Here is a 20,063-nt window from a genome sequence, read left to right on the forward strand (position 1 = left end):
TTAGCAGACGGACTACGGTCCAGTCGGAGATCTTGGCTGGTGTGTCTTCGACCGGGGACCTGGCTGGACCGCGGGAGCGGTGGCGGCGGCTTTGAGCGCGGCGCGCTGGAGAGCCGGAGTCGTCGGAGGCTCGTTCCCGAGCGCTGGATCTGGAGCGAGTGGAGGAAGAGAGAGGGGACTTACGTTTCCGTTGACTACGTCTGGGGGTGGCAGGTCTCCCTCTGTCACCGGTGAGTGAGTTATTGGAGGATGGCTGTGGATCGGAACCTTCGTACAGAAGGATTGAGCGGAGAGAGGGATTCTAGTGGGTGGATGTAGCTGATCGGCAGGTTTGGCTCCGATGTGCTGTCTGGGTGTTCCCGGTGGCGGTTGGCGGCGTCTCGTGGGTATCCCTGGGGTTTTTGGAGAGGGCAGCAGATCAAGGGCTTCCCTTGGGTGTATGGGTGGCCTCTGGGGGGGCAAAACAATTGTCGTCATCGTCGGACAGGCTGAGGAACAGTAGATCCATGTTTGGGCCAAGGTAAGATCGTTTTTGTTTTTTCTGCGTGGCGTTCTGGTTCCGGATGCGGAAAACGTGAACAGGCCGAGGTTTAGAGTGGGTGGATATTTATAGGAGTGTGGCCAGAAGTGGGGGTGTGGTTGAGGCGTGGTCCTGCTCCTGAAATTCAGCTAAAACTTTATCTCCAAATAGATGTTATCTGACTTTGCATATTTTTTTAAATATAGTGATGGACTTCTGAATTCACCACAGGTTGCAGTGAGCTGAGGTTTTGTCCCGATTAACTCGATGTGTTCCAAAAATTTAAGCTCAGTAGGCTGCATGGGTGATTTAGTTTGACTTTCTGCATGGAATTTGAATTGTAGATTTCCTGTGATAAACCACGCCCTCTTTAATCTATCATTACAAAATTGTATACATAAATTGAGCTCTGACCCTAGATCATGTGAACTGCATTTTGTCCAAATTTGTGCTGCCAATAATGACATATATAAAATAATAATACACTTTATTTGTATAGCACCTTTTGTACAAGAAATGCAGCTCAAATTGCTTCAATATAGATTAGATTAGATTAGATTAGATTAGATTAGATTAGATTAGATTAGATTTGACTGCATTGATCCCACAGTGGGGAAATTCAATCGTCACAGCAGCATAGAAAGAACAAAAAGGTGCACACAATGTGAAAAAGAGCAATGGATAAATAAATACACACACACACACACACACACACAGACTATATATAAAAATAAATAAATAAATAAATAAATAAATACAGTTTGGGATGAATGGAAAAAGTGTCCAGTGCAATAAAATGAAATGAAATTAATATGAATAGTGCCACGTCATTATGGTGGTGTTGAAAAGTCTAACAACGGTCGGGACAAACGACCTGCGGTAGCGCTCTTTCCTGCACTGAGGGTGCATATACTTTTCACATTTGTGGCACCCCCTAAAGTTCAAGCTTAAAATGCTTTGGTAGATCTATTTCCAAACATTGTCTGAACATATCTTTTAAAATGTATGATGATCGGACAAATCATTAACGAATTATAGCCAATTTCCTGAGAAGCTCCGCCCCTGTTAAAGTTATTGTTGAATATCTTCAAACCCAAATAACATATCAAAAAGCTTTATACAACTTTTAACCAGCTTTGTCCAATGATTATCTACAGAAAATTTGGTAGCATTGGGACCTACGGTTTAGGAGATGTCAAAAATGTGTGCAATGGATTTTTTTAAACCTTAATTATAGCGCCATTATTTGGCTGATTTTCGTCATCTTTCTTCAGCAAGAAGCACACATAATTTCCAGTTATTGTGCCAAGTTTCAAATAAGACAATAAGACAAATAATAACCAGAATGTTCATTTCCTGTAGTAAATGCGTGTGAATGCTGCAAGCTGCTATTAAGCTGCTGAATGCATGGTTTCTACTGCTGCTGCTGCTTTGCTGCAGTTGCGTTCTGCTTTGGAGGCAGGAAAGGGGAAAATACATACATGAAAGATTGGCCCAAGCTGGTATTGAACATGCATACTGTTGTAGAGAAGACTTCTATGCAAGGTCACACCAATACAGAGAGAAAGAAAGCATTGTGCTTGGGAGGAAATAAAGTGGAATAACATGCAAGAAAAGGTGGGTCTAACCTGGTATCGAACTGGACATCTATGGCTGAGAGTTCTCGTTGTCATGTGGTATGCCTCTAAATCAATTGACTATCACATCATACCTATGCTGACGTAGACACTTTCAACACAAAAAGTTCTTGCTGACATTCTGAAAGAAAACCCAAATCATAAATGGTCTTCTGCTGCCTCCCTCTGGATTGTAACAGTAACTGAGGTTTGCTGTGTTACCTGTCAGCATGTAGGAATGAACAGGCTTTACCTATAAGTTGGCTTGTGATCTTGTAATTTTGCTTCAATTTCATAGCACAAAACAGACATATTTTATTAAGAGAGAAAACCTTTATAGGATATAATTACATATATATAATGTATGAACATTTGGCCTGATTTTGGTTAAAAAAATTAACTGAAAATGTTATTGATATATATTTTATGTCATGTTTTAAAGAAGACAACTTTGTCCTCTTCAGTAGGTAAGATGGTAAGTTTATTTCAAACAGATGCACAAAGGTTAAAAGCTTAAAAGTGAAAGCAAAGTAAAAATGTGAAAAAAACATTCGACAGCAGAAGAGAGCTAATGACTAAACTTTCTACAGCTTTGTCACTGCCAGCAAGGCTGCAGAAGACAAAGACACTGGGGATCTCTCTTCTCACAAAGAAGTACTTTGAAAGTCAGAACTGGACCTATAATCTCCAAAATGAGCAAACTGTGATTATAACAGAGCCTGGATGTACATCTCTGCATTTTTTTTATGTTCCGAGGTGCACAAATCAGGATTTTATCACAAATTGAAAAAGCTATCATTTCTGCTGTTGGATGGAGTTCCAGATATGATTTTTGTATGACAGTGAATGGGAGAGTGGAAGAGGTTTCTGTCATTGAGGCGTTTTCTGAACAAAGTGGAAGTCTGTTGGTTAAGACCGGCCCACTGTGTGGAAGACAAACCTTTTTCCTACATTAGTTGAAGAAATGATGCCTGTAGAGTGAAAATTATGGTCCTGGTCTCAGGTCGGAGAGAAAATTCTCTAAAGATTTTCTGAGCTGTCATCTCTCTCACTCACTATCACTCTAGAAGACACAATGCACACCCATTATAAACCCAAAACTGGTTGAAAAACGTAATAATACATAAGGTATGGTTTTGAGAAAACTAAAAAATAACTTAAAAGCCTTAGAAAAAAAAAAACAATGGTAAAGATTTTCTGGAAAATGGTTAATATTTTCATATGTACAACTCCTATCTAAATGAAAAGTAATAGCACCATTGTCCCGAAAGAGTTGAACATTTTGATAGTTTGATTGGTTCTGTAGCTGTAAGTGTACGAACTATAGCAGCATTTACACTAATAAAGATAAAAAAATAATCATAAACCCGCACAGAAATAACAGTGTTCAGTCCCAATGTGGCTTGAACCATGATGATGAACAGAAACAGCAACCAGAAGCACCACTGCTCTGTGTCACAGTTCATCATAGCTCTTCTCAAATTGAAGCAACCCAGGCTGCTATCAGAGCGACTGGAAAACAGTGAAGGACATAACCAACTATCTGTGGTGGGATGTTCATGTTGTGAAGTAACTGCAGCAATCAAAGTGTTTGTATCAATAGAAAACTGCAGGCAGATCACAGTGTTTAATAAGACAGGGAGAGCAGTTCATGAGTTTCTGAACACAGGACAGCTTCTGACAGAAACGTTAAATCCTGATATTTTTTGACAATCGGCAAAATATTTTAGTGATCATGAAATGTGTTGACAGAGTGAGGAAGGGGACGGGTGTGACGAAGAGAAGGGGTGTCTCTGAGGAGCAGCTGTCCTGCTGTGTTCTGTGTCAGGACGTCGAGAAGGATCCCGTCTCCACCAGCTGTGGACACCAGTGCACCACCTCCTACTGGGACCAGTCGGCTCCATCAGGAGACTCCTCCTGTCCCCAGTGTGGACAAAGATCCAGAACCAGACCTGGACTGCAGACAGCCAGTCAGACTAGCACTGTACAAAGTAAGACTGTCCATCTGTCTGCTGAGGACTCATTTATGAAAACTGGACTTGTTGTTTTAAACCGTCTCATTTGTTACGTCAGACATTTAAATTATTGTAAATCCAACAGAAATGAACCAGTTTCCTTTTCCTGTCTTTGGTTTGTGTGCAGCTTCTCTTTTTTTAGTCTGACAACTGTTCTTGTCTTTGTCCAGATGTTGGTCTGCAGCAGGTTTTAGATGGACATAAGATCAGTCTGAGGAGGAGATGTGAACATGTGACTGAAGGAAGTGATGAAAGAGGAAGTGGAACCCTCCTGAAGAGGATCTATACGGAGCTCTGCATCACAGAGGGATGGAGTGAAGAGGTTGATACCCAACATGAGGTGAGGCAGCTGGAGACCAAGAAGACGATCCTCCATGACACTCCAATCAAGTGCCACGACATCTTTAAAGCCTTCCCCGACCAGCAGAGACTCATCAGAGTGGTTCTGACCAACGGCGTCGCTGGTGTTGGAAAAACCTTCTCGGTGCAGAAGTTCACTCTGGACTGGGCCGAGGGCTCGGAGAACCAGGACATCAGTGTGGTGATTCTGCTGTCGTTCAGGGAGCTGAACTTGATCCGAGATGAGGAGTACAGTCTTCTCATGCTGCTTCGTGTTTTCCATCCAAAGTTACAGAAGGTCTCAGCAGAGCAGCTCGCTGTCTGGAAGCTTCTGTTCATCTTGGACGGCCTGGATGAAAGCAGACTCTCTCTGGACTTCAGCAGCAGGAAGCTTGTGTCTGATGTCACTCACAAGTCCTCCGTCAACGTGCTGCTGAAAAACCTCATCGAGGGGAATCTGCTTCCCTCGGCTCTCGTCTGGATAACTTCCCGACCCGCAGCGGCCAATCAGATCCCTCCTGAGTGTGTCGACAGGGTGACAGAAGTACGAGGCTTCACTGACGCCCAAAAGGAGGAGTACTTCAGGAGGAGGTTCAGTGATGAAGAGCGGTCCAGCAGCATCATCTCCCACATCAAGTCCTCCAGGAGTCTCCACATCATGTGTTCAATCCCCGTCTTCTGCTGGATCACTGCTACGGTTCTGGACTGCATGTTGACCACAGAGCAGAGAGGAGAGCTGCCCAAGACCCTGACTGACATGTACTCACACTTCCTGCTGGTTCAGACCAAGAGGAAGAAGAAGAAGTACGATGGACACGAGACAAGTCCACTGGAGCTGACGGAGGCTGACAGGGAAGTTCTTCTGAAGCTTGGGAGGCTGGCGTTTGAACATCTGGAGGAAGGAAACATCATGTTCTACCAAGAAGACCTGCAGCGGTGCGATCTGGACTTCACAGAGGCCTCAGTGTACTCAGGAGTTTGTACAGAGATCTTCAAGAGAGAGTGTGTGATCTTCCAGAAAACAGTCTACTGCTTTGTTCATCTGAGCGTTCAGGAGTTTCTGGCTACAGTCTACATGTTCCACTGTCACTCCAACAGGAACACAGAGGTGCTGCAGGGCTTCCTGGGAAAAAACCACAGACGCTCATCTCTGGATGACTTCCTGAGTGAAGTCATGCTAAAATCCCTCCAAAGTAAGAACGGTCACCTGGACCTGTTTGTTCGCTTCCTTCATGGCCTCATTCTGGAATCCAACCAGAGACTCTTAGGAGACCTGCTGGGTCAGAAAGAGAGCGGTCCAGAGATCATCCAGAGAGCCTTCAACAACCTGAAGAAGATGAACAGTCATAATATCTCTCCAGACAGAAGCATCAACATCTTCCACTGTCTGATGGAGATGAACGACCTCTCAGTCCATCAGGAGATCCAAGAGTTCCTAAAGTCAGAGAACAGATCAGAGGAGGAACTCTCTGCGATCCACTGCTCAGGTCTGGCCTCCATGATGCAGATGTCAGAGGAGGTTCTGGATGAGTTGGACCTGGAAAAGTACAAGACATCAAGGGAGGGACGACAGAGACTGATCCCAGCTGTGAGGAACTGCAGGACGGCTCGGTGAGTCCACATGTGATCATTAACTTTATCAATCAGATCAGCAGTTTGGTTCTTCACATACACAGGATGTGTACATAATGACAGGATGTCACATAACACATAACAATAACACTGTTGACTGTGTTTCTTGGTTGTTTGTATATAATATATATAGATATATACTATACTGTATATACTGTATATACTGTGCATTTTATATTTTTTACTGCTATTTTACTTCTATTTTATTGCTTTTCTATTATTCTATTATTATCTTATTGCTTCTGTATGCTGCTGTAGCGGAAAAAAAAAATTCCTTTTGGGGATTAATAAAGTAACTACCTAACCTAACCTAACCTATTTCTTTAGTTTAAACAGCTGATGGTCAGTTGTGTTGTTTAAAAAGCTGTGAGGATTCAAATGTAGATTGTTTTAGTTGGTTGTGATTAATGCTGATCACATGATCAACCTGTTCTTCTGTTGATCTGCAGGTATTTCTACATGATCTGTAAACCTTTCATTTGTCAGTAGATCATTAGTTGGGATGTTCCAGTCGGGTCGATCCATCCTTTTTGAACTGATGGGTATTGATGACACTGAGCTGTATTCAGCCCTGATCCTTTGTGTTACGTCAGCTGTCACATCGTGTCGTGAAGGTCAGCTGAACTCTGACTTGTGGAGACGTGAAGTCTGTAATGATATTAAAAAGAAAGAAGCACAACAGCCTGTAACATCTGTGATGCAGCATTTAGTGAGGTGGTAACAGAGCTGCGTTCAGGACCACTACAGCTACAATATAAACTCTCAGTGAAATCCAGTCACTTCACTCAGGTGATAAAGTGGAAGTGAGGTTTGTATGTGTTGTCCAGCTTGAAGGTGTCTCTTTTGGAGCAAAGGCTTCTCTGTTGGATGGCAGCCTCAGTCCTCTGCAGTGTAAAACTCAGCTGACTGTAGATAGAGACTCTGGTGTTGAGCAGCTTCCACTTCATGGTACATCTGTGCCTCGCTGCTTCTTGGCTTGTTCCTGACCATCCTAACCAGTTTCCTCTCTGCAGAGGGGGACGACCCAGCCCAGCAGGACGTTAAGAGGCCTCGGACACTTCAAAGACAGTTTGGAGATGAATAATCTCAGGGAGTGTTTGTACAACCTGGTTTCCCTTCTTCATTTGTGGTGGAAGAAATTATTTCATTCTCGCATTTCAACTCAAATTCAACAATAAGAAAGAAATCTTCAGCGAAAGCTCCAGATACAAACCCATTTCCTAAAAAGTTGGGTTTATAAGAACAAAAGAACCGGTCAAGGCAGATTTTCTCCACCTCTGGTTCTGATTCTGCTGGAGGCTCTTCCTGTTAAAGGGCGTTTTTCCTTCCAGCTGTTGCTCATGTTGAACTGTTGGGTTCCTCTCTGGGATGTTCTGTTGGAAGAACTTTACTGTGTTAAAGAGCCCTGAGATGAATAAAGTTCTGATCTGGTGTTAAATAAATCAAACTGAATTGTTTAAAACATTGATTGCTGCTTTTATAATAACACATTTTCTTTATTCTCTCATCACAGATTAATACGATGTGGACTCTCAGAGACTCACTGTGAAGTCATGGCCTCCGCTTTGAAGTCCAAACCCTCCCACCTGACACATCTCGATCTGACTCGCAATGACGTGTACGATTCAGGAGTGAAGCTTCTGTCTGCTGGACTGGAGAGTCCGAACTGTAGACTGGAAACTCTGAGGTCAGTTCCCTGACTGCTGCTGCTGTAGTTCTTCTCTGTTCATGTGTCACACTTTAGTTCATGTTGGAGATTTCTGAGCAAAAAACTTCAGAGCTTTCAGAAAAGTCCTGGTGAGCTTCAGACTGAAACAGAAACCTAATGATAAAGTGTCTGCATGTTTGTCTGAGTACACAGGTTCACACATGTTTGAATACAACACTTGCATGTCCATATGGACATGAAAAGACGTGTCAATGTCAGCAGTCCTCCCTCCTGTCCACTCTGTCTGGAAAGAAATCCTCTGATGACCTGACTCCAGTGGTACCAAATGGACGACATCATCCACAGCTATGTTGTGTGTGAACATGTAAAGCTGACAGTGATCTGTGTCCTCAGCAGTCTGAGTTCACAGATCCAGTCGCTGTGTTTCCTGTGTGAGCTGCAGTGGAGGGACAGGAAGTCAAAGAACCAACGTTGTTCTCAGTCGTCTGTCCCTCTACTGGATTTGTGATAGATTTCAAATCTATTGTAACATGCAGAAAACAATCAGTGAAGAGCTGTTAAACTGAAGTTTCATGAAATATTTGACTGGAGTTTGGAAGTAACTGATGATGTTTGTAGAAGGCTGACATGTCATCAGATCCACAGTCATAGATCACAGAGGACAGAGTTACTCGTTGAAGGAAAAATTGATCTGTTACATTTTTATCTCTATCTTTTATTCTTTATTCAGATTGTGGTTCTGCAGTTTGTCAAAGATCAGCTGTGATTCTCTGGCCTCAGCTCTGAAGTCCAACCCCTCTCATCTGAAACATCTGGACCTGAGTAACAACGAGCTGCAGGATTCAGGAGTGAAGCAGCTGTGTGGTTTCCTGAAGAGTCCACACTGTACACTGCAGACTCTGGAGTAAGTTCACTGTCTGTTCCTGTTGTAGATCTTCTATGTTTAATCACCAGCTGCAGCTCGTTCACGTTCAATCAGAACCTCAGAAAACAGTCAGAATGTGCTGACATTTAGATGATATCAGTAGAAGGCTGACATGATGAAGATCCTCAATAACAGAAGGACAAAGTCAGTCAAACTGATCACACATGATTTTATCTCCATCTTTTATTCTTTATTCAGATTGAGGAGCTGCAGTTTGTCAGAGATCAGCTGTGATTCTCTGGTCTCGGCTCTGAAGTCCAACCCCTCCCATCTGAAACATCTGGACCTGAGTAACAACAAGCTACAGGATTCAGGAGTGAAACAGCTGTGTGGTTTTCTGGAGAGTCCACACTGTAGACTAAAGACTCTCAAGTAAGACACCATGTTTTAGTTGTGCTGAGATGAAGATGATGTGAAAGTTGTGGTGACACTAAAATGCAGACATCAGCTGATATTAGGACAGATACAGGAGATCATTCCTGTCCACTGCAATAAGACTACAATAACTCACCTCTGACAAAATCCATCACACAACAATAACACGGTTGTGTTTTTCTTGTTTGTTTAAATTTATATATATATATATATATATATATATATATATACATATATAAAATAACTTCGCACTATTGTTTAGTTTTAATTTAATTATTCTACTTTATTCTATTTATTGTATATACTGTGCATTTTTATATTTAATATTTTTTACTGTTATTTTATTGCTTTCCTGTACAGTATCTATAAATGCTGCTGTAGCGAAAGAATTTCCCCTTGGGGATTAATAAAGTATCGATCGGTCTGTCTGTCTGTCTGTCTGTCTGTCTATCTATCTATCTATCTATCTATCTATCTATCTATCCATCTATCTATCTATCTATCTATCTATCTATCTATCTATCTATCTATCTATCTATCTATCTACTGACCCACACTGAGGATCTATCTATATTCTACTGATCCACACTGAGGATCTTCAGGGTAAAGTCTGTTTTCTTCTTCGCTGGATGATCAACTGTGAAACTCTGGATTTTCACCTTAAAGACTGACATTGAAATACAAACCTAAATCTTTTCCACAAGATCAGACTGCAACAAATAAATGTTCAGTATGTGCTTGTTCACACTGGTCTGGAGTCATGTGATGATGTTTGACTGAAATAGTCAAACAGCATCACATCAGATCAAATGTTGTAGATGTAGTTTGGATCATCTGATTGAATGGAATGGAATCTGGGATCAGTTTGTTGGACAACATGAGTTTGTATAGATGGAGCCACTGGTAGAGCTGGCAGAGTTTAAGAGCTGAAGTCACTCCGTCTTTATTGAAGCATGTTGTCATTCATATTAAAGAGAGCTCTTCACTGCTTCTGTTTCACTGTTTCAACCTGCAGCTGTTTGGAATTTCCATTTTCTAAACTTTTACATTATGAACCTTCTTCAGCTCTGAACACACCATGAAACTCTGAATGATTCTAAACTCAGCTGTTATTCTTTATTCAGATTGAGGGGCTGCAGGTTGTCAGAGATCAGCTGTGATTCTCTGGTCTCAGCTCTGAAGTCCAACCCCTCCCATCTGAAACATCTGGACCTGAGTAACAACAAGCTGCAGGATTCAGGAGTGAAGCAGCTGTGTGGTTTTCTGGAGAGTCCACACTGTAGACTGGAGACTCTGAAGTAAGTTCACTGTCTGTTACTGTTGTAGATCTTATCTGTTTAATCAGCAGCTGCTGCTCATTCATGTATAATCAGAACCTCCATCCTTAAAGCTGTGAATGATTTTCTGTTCTCTGGTCCTGAACTCAGTGAGTCATCCCAACAGACGAGTATTTGTTGCAGTGTAGAAAATGTTTACTGATGGTTGTTAAATTGATTTTTGTAACGTGTGTTAAAGAGTCTCAGCTGGAAACAGAAGATCCTCTGAACTCTGATCTGTTGAAACTCAACGATTTCTTTCAGTGTGACCTCACAGATGAAGTCTGATCACTGATATTGATCCTTCACAACACACTCAGATGAAAACACATCATCAGCTGCAGCTGTTTAAAGTATCAGTAGAATAGTGATGGTGTAATGAGAGACCTGACGGAGGTGAGCAGCAGCTTATTGATTTATTTATTCATTTTTATTGTTTATTTCGCAGGGACAATGCACACCAATCAACAGTAAAACTGTAAGTGAGCTAGAGTTAGCCAAAGAGGCTAATTTCCACCTGCTGTCCCCGGCCAGATGTTTGAAGACAGCCTAAAATTAAAAAATGTAAAATAACATAATGAAACTAAAATGAATCGATAAACAGACAGTAACGTATAAGCAAAAGAAAAGTGTACCTACAGTACAAGCACATATACACTGAGGCACATAACATACACTGAACAAGACAAATGCACATATAGGCGAAACAAGCAGGCAGGCCAGACAGTACATTAATGCTTGCACACCTGATTGGCAACAAGCCATTCCTTAAGGCTATGTTTGAATGTTTTGTATGTGTTTTTTGTGTGTATGTGTGATGGCAGAGCATTAAACGAGTGTACGGAATTCACAGAGAATACAGATTTGCTAAAAGAGCTTGACCTATGTGAACTGACACAATCACCTCTTGAAGCAGATCTAGTGTGTCTGCTACTTTGAGTGCGTTGTTTAATAAAATCACTAAGCGGAGGCGGGGCCATACCATGTGTGTCTGGTTTTTAAAATTTTACATTAGTGAATTTAATGAGGTTCCCCCAACTTAAGATATGGTGTTTGATGAGGATATTGCAGTGATGGTGACTTTTTGATTTTTTTTTTTTTTTTTTTAATTTTTTTATTAAGTCTTTTTAGAGCTTGTTTATGGACAATATGGATAGATTTTAATGTTGTGCTGGCTTGTGCCCAGCTGGTTAAGCAGTAGGTCAGATGGGGGGTAATCATTGCATTAAAATACAGTTTCGCAGCCTGCATGTTTAGACTGTTTCTTATATATCTCAAATTCATGATGTTAAATTTTAAGACCTTTGTCACATGTTTTACCTGCTTTTTAAAAGAGAGATTAGAATCAATAAAAAAAAATCCTAAATATTTAAAATCTGACACTACCTGTGGCCTCTCACCAGCAACACAAACATCTGCCTGCAGTGACACTTTGCAAGCCCTCTTTGTGAAGAACAGACAAACAGTATTTTTAACATTCAGGTGAAGGCAGGAATCTGCAAGCCATTTAGTTACATTTGTTATTGTTGACGTGAGCTTAAGTGCATATTGTTCTTTGTGTGCAGATAAATCACTGTATTATTAGCGTACATTTAAATATCACATCCATTGCAGACACCCGGCAAATCATTAATGTATAAACTGAATAATAAAGGTCCTAAAATAGAACCCTGGGGTACTCCCACGTTAGATCTCAGAGTAGATGATGAAACATCACCCACTCTGACACACTGGGTTCTTCCTTCAAGGTAGGATTTCAGCAAGGCAAGAGACTCTCGGGAAAAGTTAAAATTTGACAGTTTATTAATCAGAACATTGTGATTAACCATATCAAAAGCCTTCTTGAGGTCAAGAAAAACCGCTGCTACTACACCCCCTTTATCCATTTTAAGCTTCACATTCTCTAAGAGAAAGCAGTTGGCTTTCAGTCGAATGATTAGCCCTGTAACCAAACTGCATAGGATACAGCTGATATGGAGCTGTTGAGGTGTTTAATAAGTTGCTCTGCAACACATTTCTCAGCAATTTTGGAAACAGCAGGGAGAATACTGATTGACCGATAATTATAGACATCAACTCTCCTGACTTAAAAACGGGTGTTACTATGGCTGATTTCCATCCTTTCGGAAACACACATTGCCTGAGAGATTTGTTGACAATGCTTGTGATAGGGTGAGCGAGTGTGCCTTTTTGTTTCTTCAGAAAAATATTGTCAATTCCATAAACATCTTTGGCCCTAGAATTCTTGCGTGAGCCTAGAACTCTGGTGACAGTAGATTCAGAGACTTCCTGAATAGAGAAGCATGGTTGACCTTCATTTACTGGTGTACGATGAAATTGACCAATACTGGAGCTTTGAGTTAAAGCTTCCACTGAGTTGATAAAGTATGAATTGAAAGCTGTACAAATTGCAACTTCATCTTGTGTAAGGCACCTGTTCACATTAATTTGAAGTTGCTTCATTGAATTGCTGTTATGTTTGTCTGTTAACTTCTTTAGATTATCCCATATTATTTTAGAATTACCCCGCTTCATCAATGATCTTGATAAAAAAAAATTTGCTTTTGCTTTTCTAAGTTCTTTCGTTACCTGGTTTCTCAGCATTATGAATTTCTGCCTGTCATTTCCTAATTTAGACTTGAGTGACAGTTTTAATACATAGTCCCTGTTTTTCATTAAATTCCAGATGTCACTATTTAGCCATGGAATTGTGTTCTTTTGATTTAGTTTAATTTTGGCTTTTTTAAGGAAACTGTTAATTGTGGTCTGTATTGTGGATTAGAAGATGATGCTGTCTTCCTCCACACTTGCACCCGTTAAACAGTTGCTCCAATCAATTTCCTCTATAGCATCCTCAAGTGAATTTTGGTCACCTTTCAGTATTCTTAATTGATAAGCCTTTCTGGTAGAAGAGATTTTAAAACATGTCTTTGTAATTTTTCTTGTTAAAAGTATTAAATTATGGTCAGACATACCAGTTACCATATTATGTGTTTTGATCATTCTTTCTGGTTTATTGCTAAAATTCAAATCAATCTGGGACTGAGAAGAGTGGGTTATCCTTGTGGATTTTTTCACTAACAGAGTCATATTAAAACAATCAATTGTACGTTTTAGGGATTTTCTTCTAGACGTATCCTCCCAATTTACATTAAAATCACCCATTAAATATAACCTCTTTGTCAAAGTCACTTTCTTTTAACATGGAATTAAGCTGATCATAAAATTCACATTTGGACGATGGTGGTCTATAGAGACAGATAAGAGTAAGAGACATTTGAGATGATAGTGACACTTTCAGACCAATACATTCCAAATTGACATCACTTCATCACTCAATCTGGCTACAATTAAGGTGTTCTTTAATGTAAAACATTACTCCTCCTCCTTTACCACTAGATCTATCTCTTCAAAACATATTGTATCCACGTACATTCAAAGCAACTGAGGGTGAGTTTATATGTAACCACATTTCTGAGAGGAATAGAAAGTCCAGATTTGAGTCAACAACAAGATGTTTTATTTGATCCATTTTAGGCAAGAGACTTTGAATATTCAAATGCCCCCCAAACAGTCCTTTAGGTCTTGAGTGCGTATCCCAGAGCACCCGGGCATGATTGACCGTTTTGAAAAGTTTATGTGTACGTAATCTTCTGATAGCTGGATTCAGACCACTTTGTTTCACTTTCGTTGTTACAGCGCAATGTTCAGAGTTTTCAATTTGTTGTGAGCAGGTAACCATATCAGTGGTTAGTCAGTGGACTGAAATGCATGACAATTGAGTTTGTATTATCAATAGGTAAAGTGTCTTTTCCGTCTCAGTATGTGTGGATGGTGTAGGTCTCAGGACTCACCCACTTGTTGGTGTTGATCCGGACGCCAGACCTGTTGGTAGCTGGCATGCTGCTGCTAGGGCCTTGGTGTAGCCTGGTGGTAGCTCGCATGCTGCTGCTAGGGCCTTGGTGTAGCCTGGTGGTAGCTGACATGCTACTGCTGGGGCCTTAGTGTAGCCTGGTGGTAGCTGGCATGCTACTGCTGGGGCCTTGGTGTAGCCTGGTGGTAGCTGGCATGCTACTGTTGGGGTGTGGGTCTGGCCTGTTGGTACCTGGCATGCTACTGTTGGGGCCTGGGGCTAGGCTGGTGGTAGCTGTCATCCTACTGTTGGGGCCTGGGCCACCAATGCATTGCTGTTGATCAGTAGCCAACAGTCCCAAAGGGAAAATATCTGTTGGTTCCTTCCTTACAGTATAATCATGCCAAACTTGCACTGATTTATGAAGATAATCCTTGGACAAATGAGTTTTTCAGTCAAGGATAAGGTTTGCTAGTGGACCAAGATTCAGTTGTATATACTTAGTAACAGCAGAAACAGTAGAGTGCTGTAAACATACCTTTGTTTGCTTCTCTTGGTGCATTGTTTGCTGTCTCTACTAGAAATTCCATTGAAATGTTCTTTCTGCCAGAATATGGAATAAGAAGTCAAATGTCCATGTCCAAAGAAATTCAATCTCGGTGAGTTATTCAAAAGTGTAGAATGTCCAGCAGTAATTGATTGATTCAGCTAAAACTGAATCTGGAGTAAAATGTTAAGTAAGAGGATTGGTGTGGAGCCCAACACACCACACCTGTCCTCGGCGGCCATCTTCCCTACCTCTATCGGTGTTCAGTCAGGAAAAGGTCTCTCAGTTGTGCTCTGTGAGTGGCCTCTGCTCAAACAGATCAATAGACACTGATCTGTGTTGACATGAAGAGGTGGATGAATGTTGTTCTGACATTTGGATGATGTCAGTGGAAGGCTGACATGATGAAGTTCCTCAATAACAGAAGGACAAAGTCATTCAAACTGATCACACAATTTTATCTCCATCTTTTATTCTTTATTCAGATTGATATACTGCAGTTTGTCAGAGATCAGCTGTGATTCTCTGGTCTCAACTCTGAAGTCCAACCCCTCCCATCTGAAACATCTGGACCTGAGTAACAACAAGCTGAAGGATTCAGGAGTGAAGCAGCTGTGTGGTTTTCTGGAGAGTCCACACTGTAGTCTGAAGACTCTGAAGTAAGACACCGTGTTTTAGTTGTGCTGAGATGAACATGATGTGAAAGTTGTGGTGACACTAAACTGTAGACATCAGGCTGATATTCTACTGATACACACTGGAAAGTCTGTTTTCTTCTTTACTGGTTTTGTCAGGAGTCCGGTTTTCCTTGGTTTTGCCCCAATCCCCTCTCCTCCTGTGTCCCCTCAGTCCCCTGTCTGCTTGTTCTGTGTCCTCCTCTTCTCACCTCCCGTGGCCACGCCCCTCACCAGTCCCAGCAGATGCAGCCACTCACCCCTGATCACCACCTGCAAGTGTGCTGCATCTCCCTGATCACCTCCCCGGACTATATGTACCCTGCCCCTGCACTCCTCTGGTTGTCGGTTCATTTGTCAGTCACCCGTCCGTCCCCCGTCCGTCCCGTTTCTCCGGCTTCTGTTCCTCCTGCGGAGCTCCCTGTCGGAGTCACCAGTCGGTGGAGTTGCCCTCCCGACTCAGAGGATTATTGACTCCGTTCCTTCCAGCGGTCCTGTCCGCTGGTCTGCCGGCTGCCCTGCCAGCCGTGTCTCCCTGGATCTGTCGGTCGAGTTGCCCTCCCGACTGGAAGCAAGTGGACATGATAGGTGCCACCTTTTGTTTTGTTTGATTGGAATAAAGACTGTATTTTGGAACTGATACCCAAGTCTGTGACCCTGCATTTGGGTCCTGGTAAACACCACCTCGTGACAGGTTTAGTCCACTGACTTTGGCAGAGAAACATCCACATTTAAAACCTTCATAGAAGAAAAATCCTTCACTGGATGATCGACTGTGAAACTCTGGATTTTGACCTTTTAAAGTCTGACATTGAAATCAAAATCTTTTCCACAACATCAGACTGCAACAAATACATGTTCAGTATGTGCTTGTCCACACTCCTCTGGAGTCATATGATATTTGACTGAAATATTCAAATAGCATCACATCAGATCAAATGTTGTGGATGTAGTTTGGATCATCTGATTGAATGGAATCTGGGATCAGTTTGTTGGACAACATGAGTTTGTATAGATGGAGCCACTGGTAGAGCTGGCAGAGTTTAAGAGCTGAAGTCACTCCGTCTTTATTGAAGCATGTCATTCATTCAGAGCTCTTCTTCACTGCTTCTGTTTTATTGTTTCAACCTGCAGCTGTTTGGAATTTCCATTTTCTAAACTTGTACATTATGAACCTTCTTCAGCTCTGAACAAACCATGAAACACTGAATGATTCTAAACTCAGCTTTTATTTTATTCAGATTGTGGGACTGCAGGTTGTCAGAGATCAGCTGTGATTCTCTGGTCTCAGCTCTGAAGTCCAACCCCTCCCATCTGAAACATCTGGACCTGAGTTACAACAAGCTGCAGGATTCAGGAGTGAAGCAGCTGTGTGGTTTTCTGAAGAGTCCACACTGTAGACTGGAGACTCTGGAGTAAGTTCACTGTCTGTTACTGTTGTAGATCTTCTATGATTAATCAGCAGCTGCAGCTTGTTAATGTACAATCAGAACCTCCATCCTTAAAGCTGTGAATGATTTTCTGTTCTCTGGTCCTGAACTCAGTGAGTCGTCCCAACAGACGAGTATTTGTTGCAGTGTAGAAAATGTTTACTGATGGTTGTTAAATGAATTTTTGTAACGTATGTTAGAGTCTCAGCTGGAAACAGAAGATCCTCTGAACTCTGATCTGTTGAAATTCAACGATTTCTTTCAGTGTAACCTCACAGATAAAGTCTGATCACTGATATTGATCCTTCACAACACACTCGGATGAAAACACATCATCAGCTGTAGCTGTTTAAAGTATCAGTAGAGTAGTGATGGTGTAATGAGAGACCTGACAGAGGTGAGCAGCATCTTATTGACCTGTGTTGACATGAAGAGGTGGATGAATGTTGTTCTGACATTTGTATGATGTCAGTAGAAGGCTGACATGAAGATCCTCAATAACAGAATGACAAAGTCATTCAAACTGATCACACATGATTCTATCTCCATCTTTTATTCTTTATTCAGATTGAGGAGCTGCAGTTTGTCAGAGATCAGCTGTGATTCTCTGGTCTCAGCTCTGAAGTCCAACCCTTCCCATCTGAAACATCTGGACCTGAGTAACAACAAGCTGCAGGAGTCAGGAGTGAAACAGCTGTGTGGTGTTCTGGGGAGTCCAGACTGCAGACTCTAGAGTAAGTTCACTGTCTGTTACTGTTGCAGATCTTCTATGTTTACTCACCAGCTGCAGCTCGTTCATGTCTCATGTTCATGACTGCAGCCTGTGAGGTCAGTAGAGGGTTCAGTTGCTCCGTGCTGCTTTCAGTTATGTAACAAACCTAGTTGGTATCAAAGATCCAGCGTTTCCTGAAAACCTTCTCAGTGCAACTGTGAGAGGAGACGGAGACGACAGTCAGCCAATCAGATCAGCCTGATGCTCGTTGTGTTTGAGTTGCTATGGAGACAACTGTTGTTGTTGTTGAGTTCATGTGTGCAGGAAGTAAAGCTGATTCCAGCTGACAGCCTGACAGGAAGTAGGGAGACGGCGGTCCTCGTCCATCATATCTGATCTCAGATTGTTTGTTCTCTCATTTCAACCCTGAACAGCTGATCACTTTCATCTGTGTCACAGCTCTGAGATCAGTCTGACTGCAGCCTGCACATCACAGAACCATTGTTAACCAAGTGGTGGTTCAACAGACCTGCTGGAGTCCAGTAATCATGACTCAGCAGTTTGTTTCCTAACACTGTGTGTGTGTGTGTGTGTGTTCTCTCCAACACGTTAACATGAGAGCTGTAAGGAAGCAGGCTGCTGCACGCCTGCTCTGAACAGGACTGAAGTTCTGCTGCTCTTTATTCTGATGTGCTGCATCACTGACTGACAGCTGATGGAGGGAGTCTCTGCAGACACTCAGTTCTCACCTCTGTTCTCTCTGCTTCTCTCTACAGATGGAGGTGATATGTGTGAAGGGGAACAGGACGGTGTGTGTCCTGATGATCAGAGAGGTTGAAGCAGCAGCAGGTGTACAGAGACTGACTGGGCCGGGAGGATAATGATGATGATGATGATCTCATGATGTTCATTGTTAAATGTGTTTTTTTTTTTTGTTTAGTAACATATTGTGATGAAATGACGGCGTGTTACCAGGTCAGCTGTAAATAACCAACAATGGCGTTTTCTCCCATCGGCCACGGGAAGACAAACTTCACCTTTTGATTTCACACTGAGGTTGACATTTTAATAAAACACTTTAACAGTTGTGCTGTTCCTGCCATCTCTCTTCCGTACTTCTCATGAAGTATTTTACAGTTAGTGAAACAGCGCCTCTCTAAATGCTTTGTGGGATGAATTAGTGGTGAAACATGGTATTGCAGTATAATTTGCAAGTGCAGTTATGGAGGGTGGAGAGTTGGAGTTTTTAGTAAAAAAAATAGTTTTACTAAACTACCATTTGAACACCAACTTCAGATTTAATCTGATGAGTCCAACACCACAACTGGAGCTGTGCACGGAGAGGAACAAGAGATCTGGACTTTCAACGTGGAAAATGATGTCCGTATGGAGTGGCTGGTAGCGCTGAGCTTCAGCACCATGTCTGTTCAACAAGGATTTCTGTTCACTGAACCATCCGTGGGCCACAACAGGATTTATGGACTTGGCCAACCTGTCGTGCAATTGAGAGGCACTGTAAATCAAAAAGGAAATTAAATTAAACCTGTTTGGAAGCATCATGATTGAGGAGGCGTCAGACTTGGCAAAAAGCATCAACACACTGAAGCACAATGGACAGATGAAGAAGAACCATGAGATTGTGATGAGACTCATTGTTGCAGCTTTGGACCTTGAGCGCCAACAACAAGCATTCAGGAGACACAATGAGGCTGCTGACAGCTCCAATAGATGCATCTATGATCTTTGATACGACACTTGCAGAGCACTTGGAGTCATCAACAGTTTTCAGCGGAACGTCAAACATCACACAAAATGAATTGAATTGAAGGAATTGAAAGGGTGTCTGCTGTGAGGTGGAACTTCAAAAGCTGCGCGGTACAACCCATTCATGAAGGACGAATTGCCTTCAACTCAATAATGACAGTCAGGATGTGACAAAGACTCCGTTGCACAGAGTGCAACCTTGAAGAAAAAAGTGGAGGATTTTGACTTTATCTTCTTGCTCTTCGTCTTTCAGTCCATTTTAAGCCTTAGAACCACTTTTTCAAGTTCTGCAGAGTCAGACGGTGGACATAAAAAATAACCAGGATCGGATCAACAGCACTATCAGCGCTCTCAAAGCCACGAGAACAGATGAGATGTTCAATGTCATTTATGATGAAACAGTCCAGGCAGTCGGAGAACCTGCGCCCTGACGTAAACGTGGTGGCTGTGGCTGGGAGGACCTGGAGTGGAGGGTTAACCAGCACCAAGAAGGAGACGAGGAAACAGACGTATCTTTCAGACGTCTTTACTTCCAGATTGTTGACAGCATAGTATTGCACATGACCCAGGGATCTGCAGACATGGAGCAACTCCGCTATTTTCGGTACTGGATCATACATAATTTCCATCTTTCTGCAAACCCGCTGCATTTCCCAGCAGTGAGTTGACTCAGCTG

General features: G+C 42.1%; 1 protein-coding gene across 5 annotated transcripts in view; it reads left to right on the forward strand.

Annotated features, from left to right (window-relative positions):
* Window positions 1-18,704, forward strand: part of LOC138211842 (NACHT, LRR and PYD domains-containing protein 14-like) — a 30,983-nt gene extending 12,279 nt beyond the window's left edge. Inside the window, exons 1-11 of one of the 5 annotated variants that reach the window (XM_069171984.1) lie at window positions 139-520; window positions 3,889-4,127; window positions 4,322-6,101; window positions 7,636-7,809; window positions 8,522-8,695; window positions 8,915-9,088; window positions 10,216-10,389; window positions 15,293-15,466; window positions 16,723-16,896; window positions 17,479-17,645; window positions 18,400-18,704. In XM_069171984.1, coding sequence (XP_069028085.1) covers window positions 507-520; window positions 3,889-4,127; window positions 4,322-6,101; window positions 7,636-7,809; window positions 8,522-8,695; window positions 8,915-9,088; window positions 10,216-10,389; window positions 15,293-15,466; window positions 16,723-16,896; window positions 17,479-17,644 — 3,243 coding nt within the window. In that variant the 5' untranslated portion in view covers window positions 139-506 and the 3' untranslated portion in view covers window position 17,645; window positions 18,400-18,704. The other 4 variants (XR_011179366.1, XM_069171983.1, XM_069171986.1 and 1 more) reach the window with 4 other exon arrangements.
* The last annotated feature ends 1,359 nt before the right edge of the window (window positions 18,705-20,063 follow it).

The sequence above is a fragment of the Embiotoca jacksoni genome, unplaced genomic scaffold, assembly GCF_022577435.1.
Source record: "Embiotoca jacksoni isolate LCO1_2020_lvr unplaced genomic scaffold, fEmbJac1.0.p SCAF_50, whole genome shotgun sequence".
In the NCBI taxonomy this organism is placed as follows: domain Eukaryota; kingdom Metazoa; phylum Chordata; class Actinopteri; family Embiotocidae; genus Embiotoca; species Embiotoca jacksoni.